The sequence below is a fragment of the Podarcis gaigeae genome (assembly GCF_964106915.1).
Source record: "Podarcis gaigeae genome assembly, chromosome: 3".
NCBI classification, from domain to species: domain Eukaryota; kingdom Metazoa; phylum Chordata; class Lepidosauria; order Squamata; family Lacertidae; genus Podarcis; species Podarcis gaigeae.
In genome coordinates, this window is record NC_139680.1 from 12,051,238 (window position 1) to 12,075,006 (window position 23,769).

At 44.5% G+C, this 23,769-nt stretch overlaps 1 protein-coding gene across 2 annotated transcripts in view; it reads right to left on the reverse strand.

Moving 5' to 3' along the window:
* Positions 1-23,275, reverse strand: part of SIL1 (SIL1 nucleotide exchange factor) — a 55,538-nt gene extending 32,263 nt beyond the window's left edge. Inside the window, exons 1-6 of one of the 2 annotated variants that reach the window (XM_083730550.1) lie at positions 23,056-23,275; positions 16,095-16,164; positions 12,760-12,873; positions 12,335-12,470; positions 9,291-9,411; positions 2,395-2,503 (exon numbers count right to left, since the gene is read on the reverse strand). In XM_083730550.1, coding sequence (XP_083586676.1) covers positions 2,395-2,503; positions 9,291-9,411; positions 12,335-12,470; positions 12,760-12,867 — 474 coding nt within the window. In that variant the 5' untranslated portion in view covers positions 12,868-12,873; positions 16,095-16,164; positions 23,056-23,275. The remainder of the gene's footprint in view (positions 1-2,394; positions 2,504-9,290; positions 9,412-12,334; positions 12,471-12,759; positions 12,874-16,094; positions 16,165-23,055) is intronic. The other variant, XM_083730551.1, reaches the window with a different exon arrangement.
* Between the last annotated feature and the right edge of the window lie 494 nt (positions 23,276-23,769).

Here is a 23,769-nt window from a genome sequence, read left to right on the forward strand (position 1 = left end):
GAGCTCACCCCGTCATGGGGATTCGAACCGCCGACCTTCTGATCGGCAAGTCCTAGGCACTGTGGTTTAACCCACAGCGCCACCCGCGTCCCAAACGAACATGTACGCGTGAGCTATTCCTATAACCGTCAAGGACAAGGGAAGAAAGGAAAGATAAAATAGTTGCTATGCCGTGGGATTAAATCAATATAAGCTAATAGAAGAAACACTGTTGCCTATGGACAATATATAAGTATATAAATGCTTCTGCTTCTTCATATCTGGTGTGTTATCCATCAACCACTTGCTGGCTGAGGTTGTGTCGCTCTGGCATTGCAAGAAACAGAAATGTACTGTTTGAGTCTGGATTTTATTGGCGATCCAGGCTGAACCCACAGGGTATTGGGTTACTGAAGCCCAATATTCCCCCAATTCCACCACAGATTTTCACAAAACCAAAGCCAGGTAATGCATCTAAATGTGGAAGCCGGATTTGTTCATTAAAGTGAGAGGGACATTTGCTTCCCTCCATACCACACCTCGCTAGAAAAAAAGTGACAGCTGTAAAACACCCTTGCTGCTGTAAGATTTAATCTCTGTAACAAAAACAAAAAACTCTACACTTGCACTATATAAAACCCTAGGTAAAGGTAAAGGTAAAGGGACCGCTGACCACTAGGTCTAGTCGTGACCGACTCTGGGGTTGCGGCGCTCATCTCGCTTTATTGGCCGAGGGAGCCGGCGTACAGCTTCCGGGTCATGTGGCCAGCATGACTAAGCCGCTTCTGGCGAACCAGAGCAGCGCATGGAAACTCCGTTTACCTTCCCGCCAGAGTGGTACCTATTTATCTACTTGCACTTTGACGTGCTTTTGAACTGCTAGGTTGGCAGGAGCAGGGACCGAGCAACGGGAGCTCACCCCGTCGCGGGGATTTGAACCGCTGACCTTCTGATCAGCAAGTCCTAGGCTCTGTGCCACCCACAGTGCCACCTGGGTCCTTTCATATAAAACCCTACTCAACAGGAAAAAATATGATTTAGAATATGAAAGACAAAAATGGAGTGAAGAGTTATGGGTACAGATAACAAATGATATATGGGAGTCAGGTATAAAATCAACAGAAATAGCTTCTGTGGATCTAAGATTAAGACTTATTCAACAGAAAATAATATTCAGAGTCCACTGGACTCCAGCAAAACTATACCAGAAAAAAATAACAAGTGCAGACAACTTCTGGAGATGTGGGAGGAATAATGCAAACTTAGTACATATGAGGTCCAGTGCCGAGGGCCTTCTAGCGGTTCCCTCATTGCAAGAAGTGAGGTTACAGGGAACCAGGGAGAGGGCCTTCTCGGTGGTGACGCCCGCCCTAGGGAACGCCCTACCTTCAGATTTGAAGGAAATAAGCAGCTATCCTATCTTTAAAAGACATTTGAAGGCAGCCCATTTAGGGACGTTTTTAATATTTAATGCTGTATTGTTTTTAACACTCGACTGGAAGCCGCCCAGAGTGGCTGGGGAAACTCAGCCAGATGGGCGGGGTATAAATAATAATTTATTATTATGATGATTATCTGCCCGATGATAAGATCATTTTGGTGCGAGGTGAGGATATTTATAGCAAGAGTAATAAAAAGAATTTGTTATTTAGGGGAATTGAATTTAATTCTAAATTATATTCTGGAAACGTGGGAGATTTCAAGGGGTCAAAAAAAATAATGGATGTACCGTGCTATATTAGAAGCAAAAAAACTTGTTTTGATGAATTGGAAGAGCCGCAAAAAGATTCCATTGAGCACATGGATAATATGGACAGATTAGCTACATACAAACAAATTGCATGTCGACGCAAATTAAGAATGGATAAATATGAAGAAATCTGGAACGAATATTTAAGTGATAAGGCGGATAGCGGTGGGAAGTCGGGGGCAGAGAGAGAGGTGGGAAAATATTGTTTAAAAAGGTGTAGTCATAGGTAAATCAGTGTATTCAAATCTGAATTGTCAAATTGTGTTATTATTTTTATTACGGTTTTTGTTGTATGTGTCTTTTGCGGTTGTTGTTTGTATCGAAAAAATTATTAAATAAATTTTTAAAAAGAGAGACAGCTGTAAAACTAAAGCAGAAATTCTCAGGAGTCTGCCGAAACAAAAGGAGTCTGTGCTAGAAGCTTGTGTTTCCCATTTCTTACCAGGCAGCATAGTTGGACAAATCTCGTATGAAATTTCAAGTGGAAGCCCCGTATTTGTGGAAGATTTTTCGACTCCGAAATTCCATAGCAACTCTGCTTTGAGTTGAGTTTGCCTGAGAGTATAGGCTTCCCTCATCTATTTTCCCCATTTTGAGCTAAGAACATAATAGCTATGCTTTCAGTGCTATGTTTCAACGCTATGTCGCATTTTCTCCGATACTACCTTCTGAGCCAGTGTATCATCTGTCTTCATGCTTTTCTTCATTTTAGACAAAGCCTTCTTGAGTTCTTGCGTTGTGAATGAACTCGGGTCGATATCTATGTGCCCCAGCCTTGCAGAAAACAAAAACATGCATCACACAGATGAAGAATTGATCCGCAGTGAGGAAGAAACAAATATTTGATGGGCAACCCAAATCCTGGCCTTGATTATTACTTTATTTAGCACACGACAGACAGCCAATGTTCGATCTTGCGTTCATTTACTACTGGGTTTTTAAAAATAATAAATAAAATAATAATAATAATAGCTGAGATTTGGCAATCCCAAGTGCATAAATTGATAACACACTAAAAGGTTTCTAAGTTCTAATTGTATCTCCCTAAAGCTCTTGTCTGGGAACAAATAAAATAGGTTAGTCACCTCCCCAAGGCAAAAGCCAGATGTTCACAGGCATGGAAGTCTTAATATTAAACTCTGACATAAACAAGCTCATTTTCAAATGTAACAGATAAACAATTTGGGGGGGGGGGGGAGAGACATATAAACTTACAATATATACACACACACACACACACACACACACACACACACACACACACACTAAAGAAGAGGGGTTTTTTTATTTTGCAGTGTATGCTTTGCATGTATAAGGAAGCAAACATTCCAGTCCATCTTAGAGAACAAAAGAAGCCACTATTTTGTAAATTTTGTTCCAATGAACACACTATTCAAAAAGGGGGGGGGGGGGAGCTTCTAAAACAAATAATCAAAGTAAGGGAGTGTCCAAGGAAATCTGCCAGTCAAGTCTGTCATTCCTCCTGCAGTTCCCTTTGCAATCTTTCATTTTAAATCTTTTAAGATAATATTTCCATTTCCTGTCCATTATGTTGAAGGCACACTTTTCCTGGGACAGCTCATACCCTTCATCTCAGGGTCATGCGTTCGAGCCCCACATTGGGTCAAGAGATCCCTGCATTTCACAGGGTTGGACTAGGTGACCCTCGTGGGTTATTCCAATGCTACAGTTCTGTGATTTATATTTGACTTTCTTCTGTAATGTTTCATTCCGGGTTGTTTTATTGGATGTTTTCATGTAGGTTGAAAATCCCCCCCCCCTAAAAAATATAAATCTGTATAGAAATGAAATGAAAAATAATATTGATTTTATTTTTATTTTTTAAAGAGAGATCCACAAGTACAAGGGGCTATCCCTATCCCGGATGCTTAAGCCTTGCCCCCATGTCTATGCATGAATCAGGCAATCTGAACCCTTCCCTGCACAGAATTGCAGGACTACTGCAATGCACTCTATGTGGGGCTACCTTTGAAGGTGACCCGGAAACTGCAATTAATCCAGAATGCGGCAGCTAGACTGGTGGCTGTGAGTGGCCGCCGGGACCACAAAACACCAGTCCTGAAAGATCTGCATTGGCTCCCAGTACATTTCCAAGCACAATTCAAAGTGTTGGTGCTGACCTTTAAGGCCCTAAACGGCCTCGGTCCTGTATACCTGAAGGATCATCTCCACCCCCATCATCCAGCCCAAACACTGAGGTCCAGCGCCGAGGGCCTTCTGGCGGTTCCCTCACTGTGAGAAGTGAGGTTACAGGGAACCAGACAGAGGGCCTTCTCAGTTGTGGCGCCCACCCTGTGGAACGCCCTACTTTCAGATGTGAAGGAAATAAGCAGCTATCCTATCTTTAAAAGACATCTGAAGGCTGTATTAATGCTGTATTGTTTTTAACACTCAATTGGAAGCTGCCCAGAGTGGCTGGGGAAACTCAGTCAGATGGGCGGGGTATAAATAATAATAATAATAATAATAATAATAATAATAATAATAATAATAATAAATAATAATAATATAATTCCAAATCACACACATAGGGTACCCTACACAGGGATGTCAGGGGTGAGGGTGGGATGCCATACAACTGCAATGGTAGGGCCAGCACCTTGCTATCACTTCCTCTCCTTGTAAGTTACATTGGGAAGGGATGCACCGTGTTCTCCCGTGTATAAGACAAGGTTGTTTTATTTTTAGAATAAAAATAATGTATGTATGTTAAATATTGGGGGTCGTCCTATGCACAGATAGTGGAGAGGTGGGACGGGCAATTGGTGGCTGAAGCGAGCAGAAGATTGTCAGCAGCTTTTTTGCGGGTGATTGGTGGGTGTGGCAAGGTCCGCTGGCAACTGGCAATTGGGCGGGTGATTGGTGCTTGCTTTCGGCGAGCCTGCAGACAATTGGTGGCTTCGTCGATGTGAGTGCGATAGTCCGTGGTGGTCCTGCAGGTGAGCAATTTTCGGTAAAGGTACCCCTGACCATTAGGTCCAGTCATGGCCGACTCTGGAGTTGCGGCGCTCATCTCGCTTTATTGGCCGAGGGAAACGGCATACAGCTTCCGGGTCATGTGGCCAGCATGACAAAGCCGCTTCTGGCGAACCAGAGCAGCGCACGGAAATGCCGTTTACCTTCCCGCCGGAGCGGTACCTATTTATCTACTTGCACTTTGACGCGTTTTCGAACTGCTAGGTGGGCAGGAGCTGGGACCGAGCAATGTAGCTTACCCCGTCGCGGGAATTTGAACCGCCAACCTTCTGATAGGCAAGTCCTAGGCTCTGTGGTTTAACCCACAGCGCCACCCGTGTCCCAATTTTCAGTAAGCCCCCGCAAAAAATCACAACAAGTCTGGGCAAAAAAACGCTCTGCAGTTGTGGGAAATCCCTCCAAAAAACAGCTCAGCAACTTTGGGCAATCTCCTCCCAAAACAGCTCAGCAACTTTGGGCAATCTCCTCCCAAAACAGCTCAACAACTCTGGGCAATTTCCCCCCATTTTTTCAATTTTGAGTCCGAAAAAGGAGGAGGCGTGTTATACATGGAAAAATACGGTAGTTCAGTGGAAGAGAAGCCATTCTGCAAGCAGCAGGAGCCGGACCCAAGCTCCAGCAACTGGGAAAAGGCTCCCTCTCTGTGACCCCAGAGAGATGCTACAACAAGGAGGACTGATATTTCTGAACTATACATGTGCCCTGATACATTGCTAATTTCAGAACTGTAAAGGAAATTTCCCTCGAGAAACAGCTTCTCAAATAAAGGATAGCGCTTCCCCCTATTCAGGTCCCAACCCAAAGACATATCAATCTAGAAGTCGTATGCAAAAATTCTCAATGCATCCCAAAATACAGAAGCACATCTTCAAAGCAGAAGGAAGAGGGGCAGGAGAGAAGCCTGTTTGTCATCCTAGATTATCACAAGCGAACCCGACTTCCCTCGTGGTAATTATACGATTAAGACTAAGGCGACACACGAACACCACCATCTGGCTTGTTTGTAATATCAATGAGCCCAAGCTTTTCTGTAATAAATTTCCCTTTCTCAGATGTATAGATGCACACATCTCATATTTCCCTTGGAGGAAGGGGAGGGGGGAGAGATCACTTCAAACGGCGAGGCCTGCTGACAGTCAACCGTTTCGGCTGAAACTTAGAAAGAGCATTTAAAAGAGTGAGTTTTCAAGTGGAAAGGGCTGAGCGCTGATGAATTGCTAATTCCATCTTCAGTGTTCCCCCTGCAGTTCTTGAAATCTCTCTCTTCTGCCAGTTGTTTAGATGAAGTTGACAATGTTGTCTCTTCTCTACTGATCAGTCCCAAGATATTAGCTAAGCCTGAATGCCAACACAGCCCCCACCGGTTCATGAGGACTGACAAGCCAACAAAGGACAGGTGTTCTCAACATCCTGTAGCAAACGCCACAGTATTGACTTGCTTTCCTTGTTTATGTCCTAATGCCTCTGTTTGTACAGTTTCTTAACAAATTGTACAGTCGTACCTCGGGTTACGGGACACAGGTGGCGCTGTGGGTTAAACCACAGAGCCTAGGACTTGCCGATCAGAAGGTCGGCGGTTCGAATCCCTGCGACGGGGTGAGCTCCCGTTGCTCGGTCCCTGCTCCTGCCAACCTAGCAGTTCGAAAGCACGTCAAAGTGCAAGTAGATAAATAGGTACCGCTCTGGCGGGAAGGTAAACGGCGTTTCCGTGCGCTGCTCTGGTTCGCCAGAAGCGGCTTCGTCATGCTGGCCACATGACCCGGAAGCTGTATGCCGGCTCCCTCGGCCAATAAAGCGAGATGAGCGCCACAACCCCAGAGTCGGCCATGACTGGACCTAATGGTTATAGAGGTCCCTTTACCTTTACTGCCTCGGGTTACAGATGCTTCAGGTTGCGTTTTTTTCGGGTTGTGGACCGCCGAAACCCGGAAGTACTGCAACGGGTTACTTCCGGGGTTCGGCGGTCGCGCATGCGCAGATGCACTAAATCATGCATTGCGCATGCACAGACGTGCCGAATCGTAACCCTTGCATGCACAGATACGATGCTGCAGGTTGCAAACGTGCATCCCGCAGGGATCCTGTTCGCAACCCAAGCGCCCACTGTACTAAATTTCCTATCTATGGGTCTGGCTTGCGAGGAGATGATTCGATTTCCTGCAATTCAAAAACTGCATTTGATACATCATCAACTCCTGGCGAACCCCCCGCTCCTGGGGTGGCATCCGAGTGCTGTCCCTCCACCGATGGAAGGTATCCCCCAATAGAATGGAGAGGGGGACCATTTTCGGTGGTTCCCCCCTCTACTCTCATCAAATGTTGCTTCTGGGGGCGGAGGGATACTCTGCGGTGAACTGGAGGGGAGAGCTTAGGAGCAGAGGAAGAGTTGCCCAAAATTGACCCCTTATCCATGTTGATATATTGCCATAATAAACTTGAAATGAGCCTTGAAGCCCATCCTTTGAGACACACCTAAAACATCTGCTAAGCAGATGAAGTTGAGCGTGAGACACCCCGTGTGGCTGCCAGAACATGTGAAAATCTGTGAGCCTGTTTCTCTGGCCGGATAGCTGAAGGGAGCAGAGATCTGTACAGTGGTACCTTGGTTTACGAACTTAATCCGTTCCGGAGGTCCATTCTTAAACCAAAGAATTCTTAATCAACTTGATCCCCTTCCCCTCTATCCTATTTCTCCTTCTGTGATGGAACTTCTATTTGGGGACTTCCTGGGCTTTTTTTCCTGGCCCATGTAGGACCAGTCTGGATAGTTGGGCTTGGTGAAGATTTGATGTTTTCATCCCCAAAAAGTTTTTGATTTGAGTTTCTAATGAAATGAGGCTGCATTTTAATGTTGTATTTTAATCCTGTTTTTAAGTTGTATTTTAATCAATTGTTTTATACCTGGCATTAGCCGCCCTGAGCCCGGTCTTGGCTGGGGAGAGCGGGGTATAAATAAAATTTATTATTACTATTATTATTATTATTATTATTATACTAAGGCATGCTTTCCCATAGCAGCGGGGGATTCAATTTGCAAATGGAACACACTCAACAGGAAGCGAAACATGTTCTGCTTCCAAGGCAAAGTTCACAAACCAAAACACCTACATTTGCAGCGTTCTTAATCCAAGTTGTTCATGAACTAAGCAGTTCTTAAACCAAGGTACCACAGTACATAGTTTTCTCATTTTATACGTAGACCAGTAGCATTGTGCGACTTGTTATGGTAATAAATACTTTAGAGAAGAACTGGATGGGTGAGGTGGTTACATGATCTCCTGCAATGATTTTGCAAAGTTTTTTGCAGATAAAGTCGCTCAGATTCGGGAAGAGGTAGACGCCACCGTCTGGTACGCAGGCTGAGACCCTACCTGCCCACGGACTGTCTCGCCAGAGTGGTGCATGCTCTAGTTATCTCCCGCTTGGACTACTACAATGCGCTCTACGTGGGGCTACCTTTGAAGGTGACCCAGAAACTACAACTAATCCAGAACGCGGCAGCCAGACTGGTGACTGGGAGCGGCCGCCAAGACCACATAACACTGGTCTTGAAAGACCTACAGAGCCAGTGTGGTGTAGTGGTTAAGAGCGGTAGTCTTGTAATCTGGGGAACCGGGTTCAAGTCTCCGCTCCTCCACATGCAGCTGCTGGGTGACCTTGGGCCAGTCACACTTCTCTGAAGTCTCTCAGCCCCACTCACCTCACAGAGTGTTTGTTGTGGGGGAGGAAGGGAAAGGAGATTGTTAGCCGCTTTGAGACTCCTGAAGGGGAGTGAAAGGCGGGATATCAAATCCAAACTCTTCTTCTTCTTCTTCTTCTTCTTCTTCTTCTGCTTCTTCTACATTGGCTCCCAGTACGTTTCAAAGTGTTGGTGCTGACCTTTGCCTCAGTCCAGTATATCTGATGGAGAGTCTCCACCCCCATCGTTCTACCCGGACACTGAGGTCCAGCACCAAGGGCCTTTCCTACAAGGAACCAGGCAGAGGGCCTTCTCGGTAGTGGCACCCACCCTGTGGAACGCCCTCCCACCAGATGTCAAAGAGAACAACAACTACCAGACTTTTAGAAGACATCTGAAGACAGCCCTGTTTAGGGAAGCTTTTAATGTTTGATGTATTACAGTATTTTTATATTTTTTGGAAGTTGCCCAAAGTGGCTGGGGAAGCCCAGCCAGATGGGTGGGGTATAAATAATAAATTGCTGTTGTTGTTGTTGTTGTTATTACTCCTGTCATGGGATTTCACCAAGAGAGAGCTAGACTGCTGCTGCTGTTGTGAAGATGCAGGAAGACTTAACTCTGCTGAGATGGGGGGAAAGGAACCCAAAGAGTTGGAGCTCACACATCAACAATCCATTCCACTGACAGAATGGAAGAATAGAGCAGCTCTAGGAGGCATCAGGGAACTGCGAAAAACGAGGCTGGAGGCCCCACAAACCACAATGTGTCACAGGTTGCCCACCTGACTCTATGGAAATCCCAAACCGTCCTCAAAGGACAGCAGGGAAAACAGAAGCTCATCTGCTTTCTGCTTAGAAAAATAACAGTTGTCTGAAGCTACCTTACCCTTTACTTTTTTGAGGGTCTTTCACGTCACTTTTCTTATTTTCATTATCTGGAAGCTTGGCTAATCTTTCTCCTGTCTGAAGATTTAATTGCACATGTAAGCCAGCAGGAACAGCCTGACCTGCAAATAATAATACATAGATATATAAATTAGCACACATTTCTTCTTCTCGGTGTTTCATTTCAAGATCAACGTTGTCTATCAAAATTATACAGCAAAAGGCAGCAAATTAGAAATCATGAAATATGACTGAAGTCAAAGACAGTGAAACATGGGGTCACATCTACTTAATTCAAGAGGCTTCTGAAAGCTTCTAAGCAGCAAATTAGAAATCATGATACATGACTGAAGTCAAAGACAGTGAAACTTGGGGTCACATCTACTTAATACAGGAGGGTTCTGAAAGCTTCTCTGTGTGAGGGAAACATGCAGACGGTTACTGATGTTTGGGTTATTCCTTCAGAGAAGCTGAGTACAGCAGGTTTAAACTGCTTCTGTTATCTCTTTCTGTCTAGGTCAGGCTGACTGTAATAGTGAGGCCAGAAGGAGCCTGGGTTTCACTTTCTGCTCCTTCTATCTCTTTTCGTTCTGGTGTGATGTCCCGTACAGAGCGTTAAGAACTAAACTTATTATAAGTTTGTAAGGTAAAGGGACCCCTGACCATGAGGTCCAGTCGTGGCCGACTCTGGGGTTGCGGTGCTCATCTTGCTTTATTGGCCGAGGGAGCCGGCGTACAGCTTCTGGGTCATGTGGCCAGCATGACTAAGCCGCTTCTGGCGAACCAGAGCAGCGCACAGAAACACCATTTACCTTCCCGTTGGAGCGGTACCTGTTTATCTACTTGCACTCTGATGTGCTTTCGAACTGCTAGGTTGGCAGGAGCAGGGACCGAGCAACAGGAGCTCACCCCGTTGCGGGGATTCGAACTGCCGACCTTTTGATCGGCAAGCCCTAGGCTCTGTGGTTTAACCCACAGCGCCACCCGCATCCCATTATACGTTTAAGTTAAGTCTGCTGCAGCTGGATTTCTTATGGGCAGTGCCAAATCCTGAATGTACTGGATTTGTGACCATTATGCTCATTTGTCTTCAGCAGCAGTAAAGCTCTGCGGATGAAATGCCTCTGGTCTATTTTTTTTGGACACTCCGCAATGTGTTTAAATTGTTACTCTGCTGACTATACTCTACTCTGGATCAATATTGAGTAGAATTTCAATGACAACCTCTCCTTTGAGCCTTTTTTATTTTATTTTATTTTTTGACGGGTGGGAGGACTTCTTAAATGGTCAATCCAGTTTCATTGCTAAGCAACTAGACCCAGCGTCCCCAGACTAAGGCCCGCAGGCCGGATAAGGCCTGGGGGACTCATTTATCCGGCCCACGGTGACCCCCGCCACCTGCCGCCACAGCCCGCTCTTACTGGCATGGCACAGCTGTCCACTTCTGGGTCAGAGGAGCACCGGAGATAGCTTGTGTGCATGGACACGCATTATTTCCGGTGCACATCGGGGTCGTGGGAGGTCCATGCACATGCGCACAAGCTATTTCTGGTGCTCCTCCAACCCGGAAGTGCGCCGGAAATAGCGTGGGCGCACGCGTATGGGCGCGCGCTCCCCTGCCCGCCGCACGATCGGCGCTGGAGATACCGGCCTGAGGCGCAGTACGTTTGCTGACCCCTGAACTAGACCCAGCCAGGTCTAATAAGTACAGTGGTACCTCGGGTTACATACGCTTCAGGTTACATACGCTTCAGGTTACAGACTCCGCTAACCCAGAAATATTACCTCAGGTTAAGAACTTTGCTTCAGGATGAGAACAGAAATTGTGCGGCGTGGCGGCAGCGGGAGGCCCCATTAGCTAAAGTGGTGCTTCAAGTTAAGAACCGTTTCAGGTTAAGTACGGACCTCCGGAACGAATTAAGTACTTAACCCAAAGTACCACTGTATCTGCTTTGTTATGTAAGCTTGGGACTGTGTGCTGCCATAGGAACTAATTAGCTGGAGAACCTTCTGGAAAGTGAGGCAAGGGAGGCATGTGTTTGTATGTGGGTCTGAAAAGAGACACAAAGGCCTGACTTGCTCTCTGTGCAGAATCCAAAGTGATGGTTTTGGTGGTCCCGTTAGAAACCTAATGGGGGAGAGTTAATGCTGCAAGCCTTCCATCTTATGTCCGGCCTATGTATGCATGTAAATAAATTTTATTTCACAGAAGGCAATGTCTGCCTCCAGTGACATGTAAGGTAAAGGTAAAGGACCCCTGGACGGTTAAGTCCAGTCAAAGGCGACTCTGGGGTTGCAGCATTCATCTCGCTTCAGGACGAGGGAGCCAGCGTTTGTCCACAGACAGCTTTCCGGGTCATGTGGCCAGCAGGACTAAACCGCTTCTGCCGCAATGGGACGCGGTGACGGAAACCAGAGAGCATGGAAATGCCATTTACCTTCCTGCCGGAGCGGTACCTATTAATCTACTTGCACTGGCATGCTTTCGAACTGCTAGGTTGGCAGGAGCTGGGACAGAGCATCGGGAGATCACCCCATCACGGGGATTCGAACCACCGACCTTCCAATTGGCAAGCCTAAGAGGCTCAGTGGTTTATACCACAACGCCACCCATATCCCACCAGTGACCTGCACCCGGAATTAATCTAACCCAAGAAATGCACCGATTTCCTGAAGGCTCTCCCTGCTCAGAGACAGGAGAGCAGGTAACAACACATTAGTTAACAGTACCCTTCCGAACATTCACTAAATTATTTCATATTTAGTTCAACTATTTCCCTCTGTCACCGGGCTGTTTAAGTAGATATATGTGAGTAAAATTAAATGCAATTATGCTGTTGATTTTGGGGAGGAAATATATTCCCTATGAATAACGAGAATCCAAAAGAGGCTATTAGATAGGTCTCCTGACCGAATTGGGATTAAACTGAAAAATTATTGGCATTTTTTGGTGCAGGATGTAGTAGAATGCAGCCTCTGCCTGTTTCGTTTCTCTTGAGTAGCAGTAATTACATTTTTTAAAAATCTCTGCCAACTTTAAATTACCTGGCCGGACAGTTTGCCATTGATTCGTCGGGTAGAATACTTCCAAGTCTTCGGAATCAAAATCGTTTTCCTCCACCACTCCCTCTTGACTGTCCTCTTCCTTCGAATCACCAACTTTTTCTGTGAGAGCAAATTCCTTCGGAAATAAATAAATGAATAAATAAATTATTATTTATACCCCGCCCATCTTAGGACTGTATACAGCCAGCTAGAATGAATGCCTTTTAAGCACTCAGTTAAACAGCTGATTAAATATTTGCATTGAAAACACAGGATTTTCTCCTGTGCTAGACAGACAGACAGAGACAGAGAGTTAAAACCCCAAAAGAATACAAACGAGTAAACCAACCTTGCCGGCACAAATGAATTCTGATTAGTTAACTTTCCCTGTACTTTCTCAAGATTCAGTTATTAAACATACTCACTGCAACTCTGTCGTTTAAGCACAAAGGAAAACTCGTTACAAATAGCAGCAAAGCCACCAAACTGAGCTTAACCACACTGGATCGTGGACAGCAGATGATGCGAGACATTGCAACCTGAAATTAAGACAGTAGATGAATTAAGATTCCTCACCATTTTGAGTATTGTTAGCTCAGAAATGGAAACAAGAAGAAATTCTGACAAAAGAAGAATAGCAGACAAAATTAATGGACTATGCAGAATTGGACAAAATGACAGGAAGGTTTCGAAACCTGTGGGGCCAGAGATTTACAGAAGATTGGAAGAAGTATATGAATTATTTGAAGAGCAACTGTAATCAACAAATTACGCTAGTAGGACTACAAGAAGTTTTGTAAGGAGAAATATACAAAGTGTTACAAAGTACAAAAAGATAAGAGATATTGGTTATGAGTTTGAAATGTAATAGGGAAGATAAGAAATGCATACTGAGAGATTAGATTGGAAAACTTTCAGACAGGATTGATGGAAGTAAAAAATTTGGATAAGATGTAAAAGTATGTTTAATGACTGTTGAAAATGATACGTTAAAAAAACTAACAAAAAATTATATATAAAAAAGATTCCTCACCATTTTACCTTGTGACCTTCACAGCATTGTACAATTTTACTCCAAAGAATGTAAGAGTGCCATTAAGCATTCTTGACACGTAACTGAATCACACAGAAAATAAAGCTACAAATGTGCATTTAACGAAATGGTTTAGTTTACAATATAGGTGTACATTCTATAACGCATAGGGCACAACCTGTGTCGACCCATGAATAGTTGAAGGCATTTTGTTTTTTCTTGTATGTCTGGGCAGATACACAATAATACGTGGGAGAGTTTAAGAGGCTTTTCCCCCCGGAATGCATTTTCTCTCTGGATGATAAAAGCATACATGGTCTCCCCACCCACACACTGACTTTGATGGTATAATGATTGTACTCTATCACTAGCTGCTATTCACTGCTCTCCCATGCTTTCAGCGTGCATGGAGACAGCAGCAGAGAAGCTACAAATTACAGCCCACCAGAATGATTTCAGCTATTATCACTGGTAGGGCAGGTCTGCGGGACCAGAAGCAACGGCGTGTCAAAACCCAAACAGGTCAACCTGCCTAGAAAGGAAACTTGCACTGAAATTTGCCAGGAAGCATGGTTTCAATCATATTTGTGACTCTTAACAAGACAGGTTTCAGGTGCCCCTTCTTTTAAAGGGGCTGTCACCTGGTTTTAACCTTTAAAGCCCTACACAACCTAGGACCCTCGTACCTACGGGACCGCCTCTCCTGGTATGTCCCACGGAGGACCTTACGGTCTTCAAACAAAAACATCTTGGAGGTCCCGGGCCACAGGGAGGTTAGGCTGGCCTCGACCAGAGCCAGGGCTTTTTCGGCTGTGGCCCCAATCTGGTGGAGCGCTCTGTCACAAGAGACTAGGGCCCTGCGGGACTTGACATCTTTCCGCAGGGACTGCAAGACAGAGCTATTCCACCAGGCCTTTGGCACAGCCTGACCCCCTCCTTTGGCAACCCCCAGAGAACTCTAGCCCAATGGTTGCCATTAATTTGATTTTGAACTGATTTTATAATGAAATGATTTTAGAATGTTGTATTATTTTACTGTTGTTAGCCGCTCTGAGCCCGGCTTCGGCTGGGGAGGGTGGGATATAAATAAAATGTTGTTGTTGTTGTTGTTGTTATAGCACGATTCCTTTAATTCTCCATACCTGTGCACGCTTGGCGTTTACGAAGTGGCTAGCTTAAGCCCACTCTACACCTGAGGACAGGTGATGCCTGGCACTCACCTGTGTGGCACTCAGGTACGCCTCTCTCTCCTACCCTCCGTTCCCTGTAAAACTGGAGTAATGACCAATCTCTTTAGACTGTTAAAAGAGCAAGCTCAGTATCCCAACAAAATTAGAGCCCTTCCCACCACTTCCTTCTCTGTCCTCCATGTTTTGGTTTTGCTTTTTCCAGGATCTCTTTCCCCTCTTCCTCCTCAAGTCTCTTTCTGCTTCCTTCCCCCCAAACATTTTCTTTTTCCTCTCTCCTTTTTTTCCTTTCTCCATTATATTTTATCCGCACAAACGGAGTGCATTTCAGGAACCCAAAAGTCGTACAGTGGTACCTCAGGTTAAGTACTTAATTCGTTCCGGAGGCCCGTTCTTAACCTGAAACTGTTCTTAACCTGAGGCACCACTTTAGCTAATGGGGCCTCCCGCTGCCACCGCACGATTTCTGTTCTCATCCTGAAGCAAAGTTCTTAACCCGAGGTACTATTTCTGGGTTAGCGGAGTCTGTAACCTGAAGCGTCTGCAACCCGAGGTACCACTGTACCTGGAATTGAAGCATTGTACACTTCTAGCATTTGCAGATCCGGGAACTATGTGCCCTCCTGTCCTGTGGTTGGAATATTTGAGGGCTAAGTTGTAATACCACTGACACCCTACTCCTGTGCCTCTGCTACCGTAGCTGGAAGATGACAGAGGCATCACCAGCAGCCCAGTAAAAGGGAGAGGATAACAGAGCTTCTATATGGCCTCGCTTGCACAACTGTCTTATAAGGTAGGCTGGTTGTGACCCAAGCAATCCGGTAGTGCTGCCCCACACCGCCTATTAACCCCTATGACCCCCAAGTGGGATGAATTCTGGGAGGCCACGCTATTCCTTTGAACCAATGCACCCTGCTCTTCTCAGCCAAATCCGTCTTGACTGATCAGGAACAACAGGACGAGCATCCAATATCCACCTTCCTCACCTAGGCGTTCTGCATAGGCTGCTCTTTCCCCTATGAAATCCCCCACTTTTACCTATGCAGGCAGGCACATGGGATATTACCAGAATCCTAGTTTGGCATAAGCACACAACAGATCCCAAGAGTCAAATTATGTGAAGTTTTATTAAGAATGTTAAAAAGCAAGAGCTGAGGGCAGTAGATGAAGCAGAAACCACTTTTTTCTTTAAAAGTAAAGTGGTATCGGGAAGGGACGCGGGTGGCGCTGTGGTCTAAACCACTGAGCCTTGGGCTTGCCGGTCGGAAGGTCGGCGGTTCGAATCCCCGTGACGGGGTGAGCTCCCGTTGCTCGGTCCCTGCTCCTGCCAACCTAGCAGTTCGAAAGCACGTCAAGTGCAAGTAGATAAATAGGTACCGCTCTGGCGGGAAGGTAAACGACTGAACTTAATGGTCAGGGGTCCCTTTACCTTTACCTTTTTAAAGTAGTATAGAAATGAAATAAATAATAATAGCAACAATCTTCATCATCACCTTCAAATAAAACACACACACACACACACACACATATATATATATACCTCTCTCCTCTGTGACTCTATATTCAGGGGTTCCTCATTAGAGCAGCACTGTAGAAAGGTTTCGCTGAGGCTAGGAAAAAGTTTGAAAACCACCATTTCAGGAGACACAGAAAACTCGTATTTCCACATTGAATCATAATCCCCTCCGCCAGTACTGCACTAGATAAGATTAACGTCCAAACCCACAAATGAGCTAGACCAAACATAACAGTACCTACAAGAACTTTGTCCCATTTCTACAGCAACTGCAACTTCAACACTCTTTCCCCCAAATTATATTGTAAGCCCAAAAGTCATCTTGATGTACGATAAGTTCCATTTTTCATTTACCATGCCTCTGTGGAGACTGCAGCCTAAAACAATGTAAGTGGTTCGAGGTAGCATTTTAAACGTAAATCAGTAAACTTACTAACAAAAACTATTGGCTTTTCAAGTGTATAGAAACGCAAGTTAAATATGACTTCACAGAGTCCTCCTTAATTCATGCTGCTGTTAATGTTTTAAAAGAGATTATTTACTAAATGATTCCAAAGTTTCTGGAAAGCATCCCAGTTTTCAACTAACTACAAGACACAGAGCCTCCTGTACGCAAAGGCGCGAGGAAAGAGAAATCAGTCCCAAATGCATTTTTTTATGCTCCCTTAGAAAAACCATAACACTTCTGGGAATGCTAAGTAGCTTACTAACAACCGAGGGAGAAATATAAAGGGCTATAAACAAGGGAATGAGAGCCAAACAAACGGGAGAAACACACTGGAAGGGATATTAACCAAATGATTTTTAAGTAAGTGCCATGGCAGTAAGGAAAGTGGGTGGCATAATAGCATCAGGATGGCATGACACTATAATTGTGGCATCGTAAACATATTCTGTTCAAAACGAAGTGGGTGTTTTGCCTATGCAAACACTGCCCAAGTTCGGTTTTCAGAGCTGTGTCAAGAGGCACCTCAGCCTGCTCCTGGTGCAGATCTTCCCAAGTAAATGTCAGAAGACCCACGTCACGTGGCAAACGCCCACACTGCCACTCCTTCCCACCCCAACACTGCCCCTTCCAGATCTGGGGCAATGGTGGCACAGGAAGAAGCTCCAGTTTGGACTTCTCCTTCATGGCCTGGGGTTTGTGGTGTTACCTTTGTGGCATGGCGGGCAAAGCTTTCTTGCAGCAGACTTAAGAGGGGACTTAAGAGCAGTATTAGAAATTCAGATAAATAAGCGAGGTGCCAAATGGCTCCTTAATCCAAGGTTACAGTGGCCAAAATGGAAGGTCTAGTTGCCATTTTGGTGCAAGACAGCTCTAAAGTCTTATTTTCAAATGATGGACGGACTGTGATGGATTATCAGTTAAACATCTAGGTAGTCCTGATGACAACCTAGCTCAAGAGCTTTGAGAACTTAAATAAAAAAAAGTCCTTTCTTCCAGGGGCCATCCAAATACAGTGGTACCTCGGGTTACATATGCTTCAGGTTACATACGCTTCAGGTTACAGACTCCGCTAACCTAGAAATAGTGCTTCAGGTTAAGAACTTTGCTTCAGGATAAGAACAGAAATCGGGCTCCGGCAGCACGGCGGCAGCAGGAGGCGCCATTAGCTAAAGTGGTGCTTCAGGTTAAGATGAGTTTCAGGTTAAGAACGGACCTCCGGAACGAATTAAGTACTTAACCTGAGGTACCACTGTATATACAGTGGACGCTCGGGTTGCGAACGTGATCCGTGCGGGAGGCACGTTCGCAACCCACAGCGTCACATATGCGCGCACGCAGGTTGTGATTCAGCGCTTCTGCGCAATTTAGTGCTTCTGCGCATGCGCGAGCACCGAAACCCGGAAGTAACCTGTTCCGGGACTTCTGGGTTCGGTGTGGTGCGTAACCTGAAAACGGGGAAACCCGAAGCATGTAACCCGAGGTATGACTGTACTGGCCTACTCTTCCCTCTTCTTCTTAATGGTGACACGGACCATTCATAACGTATGGACATTCTTCACAACTGTGAAGCAAAGACAAGTGACAACAATTAACTAGAACATCGTTGGCTGCTTTTGCTCAGGCTGCACAGAAATGGCATTTTGGTTCCTGAAATTCATTCTGATTGTGAGGATAAAATATAACTGATAGAATTCTACAGGATGGAGTATTAGTGTTTGAAAACACTCCAGATCAAAGGATCCCCAGGTATGCACCTTCAGATGGTGGAGAACGTCAGGCACAATCCTGACACCTGGGCATCTTCACTTGGTCGCAAGTGGCCAGTAAGGTAAAGGTAAAGGGACCCCTGACCATTAGGTCCAGTCACGGACGACCCTGGGGTTGCGGCACTCATCTCGCTTTATTGGCCGAGGGAGCCGGTGTACAGCTTCCGGGTCATGTGGCCAGCATGACTAAGCCGCTTCTGGCGAACCAGGGCAGTGCATGGAAACGCCGTTTACCTTCCCACCGGAGCCGTACCTATTTATCTACTTGAACTTTGACGTGATTTCGAACTGCTAGGTTGGCAGGAGCAGGGACCAAGCAACGGGAGCTCACCCCATTGCAGGGATTGGAACCGCCGACCTTCCGATCAGCAAGCCCTAGTCTCTGTGGTTTAACCCACAAGTGGCCAGTAGCCAGGTACAAAACGTGGCTGGCTAATTCAAACACTGCTCAAAGAGGGCTTGAATCACTCCACCCCTCAAGATGACCTGAGAAGGAGATGCGTAAGGGCAGATAATTTTTTTCAGTCCACAATCCCTTCCGGGTAATCTTCTGAAGGCCACATGCTTGTGGTTAACAAGCCAAACACATAAGTTTGACTTTGTAGAGTAGGTTAGATTCTAGGGACAGAGTCACACACTGCTCTGTATCCATCCAAACAAGTATTATCAGAATTCAAGGACACATTCCAGACAGGCCAAAAAAGGGTGCAAAGCAGCGCCGGTGACCTGGAGAGTTTTGCGGACCCGATGGAGAGAGGAGGACTACCTTCACAAGGAGGTTCCCCGCCCCCAGGACTAGGAGCACCCACACAAGAGCACCCACTAATTTCTAGATCAACCTTCCCTAACCTGGTGTGTTCCCCAACCTTGGGCCTCCAGCTGTTTTTGGACTACAATTCCCATCATCCTTGACCACTGGTCTTGCTAGCGAGGGATGATGGGAGTTGTAGTCCAAAAACAGCTGGAGGCCCAAGGTTGGGGAACACTGCTCTAGATGTCGTTGGACTGCAACTCCCATCATCCTTGACCCCCAGCCATTCGGGCTGGAGTTGATTGAAGTTCTAGTCTAAAACATCTGGGTAGATGGGGATAACTTTTACTAAAAAAAGGAGGCATTTCTATTAAGCGTTTTAGATAAAGAGATCCCCCAAAAATCTAAGAGAGGTATTCTTGTATGCAACCGCAGCAGTTCGTATACTTGTGGCCAAGGGATGGAAAGATCATGAGGCTCCAAAAATAACAGATTGGCAAATCAAATTACAGGAATTGGTGGAGACGGCTCAACTGACTAGTAAACTCAGAGGAAACTCAAAGCAAAAATTTGCGGAAAAATGGGATGGTTATAGAAGATATGTTCAAAAATACAATAATAGTTTTGACTCCGTGCTAGCATTCGAGTGATAAAGGAACTAAAAGGAGGTGGGCAACAATTAAGGATTTATTATGTTTTCAGAATGTATTGGAAAATTTATATAGAAAGGTTTATTGTTTTGTGCACATTCGATTGTAAGATAAAATATATGCAAAGGGACTTGACAGGAAGTGAAAGTTGAAGAAAAGATTTTGGAAGATAAAAGGGGGGAAATTTACTTTCATTATTATCATTTTGTGTGCGGGTGTGGGTGTGTGGGTGTCTGCACATATGTGTGTTTTTGTATGGAATGTTTTCGAGGAAATAAGACGGTAAATAACAAATAACAAACTAAATATTGATGTATGTAATTTTTATTTCTTAATTATATTTAGTGGTAGTATGGCTGTATTTTTTTTTTGTAACATAAAATCATTCAATAAAAATTATTTTTTTAAAAAAAACAACAACATCTGGAGAGCTACCCAAGCAAAACTTTTCCACTTGCCTCCATTAACGGCCTCCAACTTGAGGCAACTAATATAAGCTCATTTATTCTGCTAGGCCTTGTGAATCCTGTACAGTGCTCTTTTGCAAACAGAATCTAAATGTTGATATTTATGCCACTACCATTTTGGCATTCTGCATTTTGCATCTATGATGCCATATTAAACAATCTATAGCCTTTTAAACTGTGTATGTAAGGTTATTCTTTTCATTTCTTACTATGTTATGTATTTTTGTGCTTATATACTGTAAACCACCCCTTGATCCTTGGATGAAGGGCGGTATAAGAATTTAATTAATAATAATAATGGTGTGGTTTTTTTGAAATTCTGTTGCAGGTTACTCTATATATCTATATCATTGAAAAGCAATGTGTTTCAAAAATTAGTGACATGCCAGAACTGTACCACATGTTCACAAGAATGCTAATGGACCAGGCAGAATAAGAAAATTCAATTACTGAGGCAAGTTTTAATGACTATAGTACTATACACACACACAAACATCAAGCACCAAGCTGCCTGTTAATTCTAGATGCAGGAATCATGAAATTAAGGGCCGAAAATACACTGTGAGTCTGCAAGTTAAGAAAAATACAAGCAAGGTACATAAAAATTAGCGAAAGCACGCCTCTTGTTAAGAACAGTTCAGGTTAAGAATGGACCTCCGGAACGAATTCAGTTCATAACTAGAGGTACCACTGTACTTAAAGTTCATGTCACTATTTCACACCAAAAAGGTTGGTTTTTTGGTAATTAACCTAAGCGTGGATGTTATTTTTTATTGATCTGCAAGTTGCTCGCTGAATTTTTCTGGCTAAAGTGTGTAGTATAAATGTATAAATGCTACTAAAAAAAATAAATAAATTCCAGACTAATTGAATAGTATCCTCTCAGCGTGTGGTAGAAATGTATAAATGCTACTAAAATATAAATTCCAGACTAATTGAATAGTATCCTCTCAGTGTGTGGTATAAATGTATAAATGCTACTAAAAAAATAAATAAATTCCAGACTAATTGAATAGTATCTTCTCAGTCCACGTGCCATTTTGTGCTTTTAAAAGTACTAGACCGCCATTCGACCAGTCAAACACCCAACCAGTCATGTCACGGACCTGCTGCAATGACCACGCAGAAAATAAAGACAATGGGCTCCTTTTAAAAAAGACAAGTATGCTAGGCAAAACCCTTATTTATCCACCACCTACTACCCCCTCCCCCCGCTTCCTTCCCAATAGAGATGCTACAGAGAGGTAAAAGGCACAAGGATGCTTCTACACCAGCTACCCAATCATCTCCTTATTACCATCAAATCCCCACGAGAATCTGCAGAGCAGGAAGGAAGGGACCCAAGGGTCATCTAGCCCAACCCCCTGCAATACAGGAAACCTTTCACCAGTAGACCTGAAGGAGCATCTCCACCCCCATGGTTCAAGCCGGACACTGAGATCCAGCGCCGAAGGCCTTCTGGCGGTTCCCTCCCTGTGAGAAGTGAAGCTACAGGGAACGAGGCAGAGGGCCTTCTCGGTAGTGGCACCCGCCCTGTGGAACGCCCTCCCATCAGATGTCAAAGAGATAAACAACTATCTGACTTTTAGAAGGCAGCCCTGTTTAGGGAAGCTTTTAATGTATTTTTTTTATTTTCCTGAAAGCCGCCCTGAGTGGCTGGAGAAACCCAGCCAGATGGGAGAGGTATAAATTATTATTATAATATAACGACTATCTGACTTTTATGAGACATCTGAAGGCAGCCCTCTTTAGGGAAGTTTTTAATGACTGATGTTTTAACATATTTTTAATCTTTTGTTGGAAGAGGCCCAGAGTGGCTGGGAAAACCCAGCCAGATGGGCAGGGCATAAATAACAAATTATTAATTATTCTTATTATTCCCCTTCATGGATCACTGCCTTGCTGTGGCGAAGGGTCTTGAATAACTCAGAGAAGCTATGAGCTATACTATGCAGGGCCACCCAAGATGGACAGGTCATAGTGGAGAGTTTTGACCAAATGTGATCCACCTGAAGCAGGTACCAGCAAGCCACTCCAGTATACCTGCCAAGAAAACTCCATGGACAGCAGCAAGAGTGTTACTGGCCCAGAAATGGAAACAACAGGAAATACCGACCGTGGAAGAATGGAGAATGAAGCTGTTGGACTATGCGGAGCTGGATAAATTGACAGGAAAGATCAGATACTTAAGAGACCAAAAGTTCATCGAGGACTGGGGGAAATTTGTGGAATATCTGGAACATATAAGTGAGGGACAGATAACGCTAATGGGATTTAAAGAAGCACTGTGAAAGATTAAGAAATATTGTCTAAAGGGAATAGAAAGAAAGATATAAATAATGACAATATAAAATTAAGAAATGCGTAATTTAAATAATAACTATGGATTATTTACGGAAAAGCTGAAGGAAGTCCTGAAAAGGAATAAGTTGTGAAAAATTTGATGTGAAACTAATATGGTGTTTTTTTATGTAAATTAATAAAAATTCATTAAAAAAAAAAAAACTCCATGGACAAAGACAACAGGCATATATGGGGTCACGAAGAGCCAGACACGACTAAACGACTAAACAACAACAACATTATTATTATTATTATTATTATGCCCAACATGGGGCACGAACCCACGACATCCTGAGATCTCATGCTCTACCCACTGAGCTATCCCATCAGCTTTATATGCCTTGATCTAACTTGTGAGTAATAGTAAAAATATTGAAAACTTCGCCGTTATTATGGAAGTGGAAACAAGAGAAAACCTTAATTTTAGGAGAAGGGTCCTAGGCTACTCTTCACCCCCCCCTCCCCGAAATGCTGGCTTTCTAAGCAGGCAGAGGGACTCCCGAAAAGGTCCCTCCATAACCGGAGCGCCCTTAGCCCCGCAGCAGACTGCGAGCTCCTACCTGCAGCGGAGTTTGGGAACAAGACCTCACTGAGGACTAGAATGCTGCGCAGGGCGTCCGGGGAGAGATGCTGCGATGCGCGAGCGCCCAGCTGCCTGCTCGCGGAGTTCCAAGACCAACCGCTTCCCCCGATCCGCGAGGACTAGGGAAAAGTTAAGGCAACACGCTCCGCCAATCAGGAGCGGCCGCGTCACCCACCATCCTCTCGCTTTCGTCGCTAAGGGGACGGGAGGGCGAGTGGAAGCCACGCCCCCTCGGCGGGGGCTGACACAGATATAAGAAAGAATTAGAGAGGACCGTGCTGTGTTTCCTCAAACTGTTGTGGGACTACAGCTCGATCATCCTTTGTTTTGTTTTGTTTTTTAATTTATATACCACCCTATACTCAGAGGTCTCAGGGTGGTTCACAGAAAAGATTACAAAATATTAAATTAGGGAATTTAATTTAATTTATTTATTAAATTAAATTTAGGGAAGCTTTTAATGTTTGATGTATTACAGTATTTTAATATTTTTTTGGAAGCCGCCCAGAGTGGCTGGGGAAGCCCAGCCAGATGGGCAGGGTATAAATAAATTATTATTATTATTATTATTATTAAATCAAAATAAGAACAATGACCCAATAACAACATACACACCCCCAAAAAGAGCCACATTTTAAAAGAGTATAGGATGTTGGCTGTCAATCGGGTCAACCAAAGGCCTTATTATTGT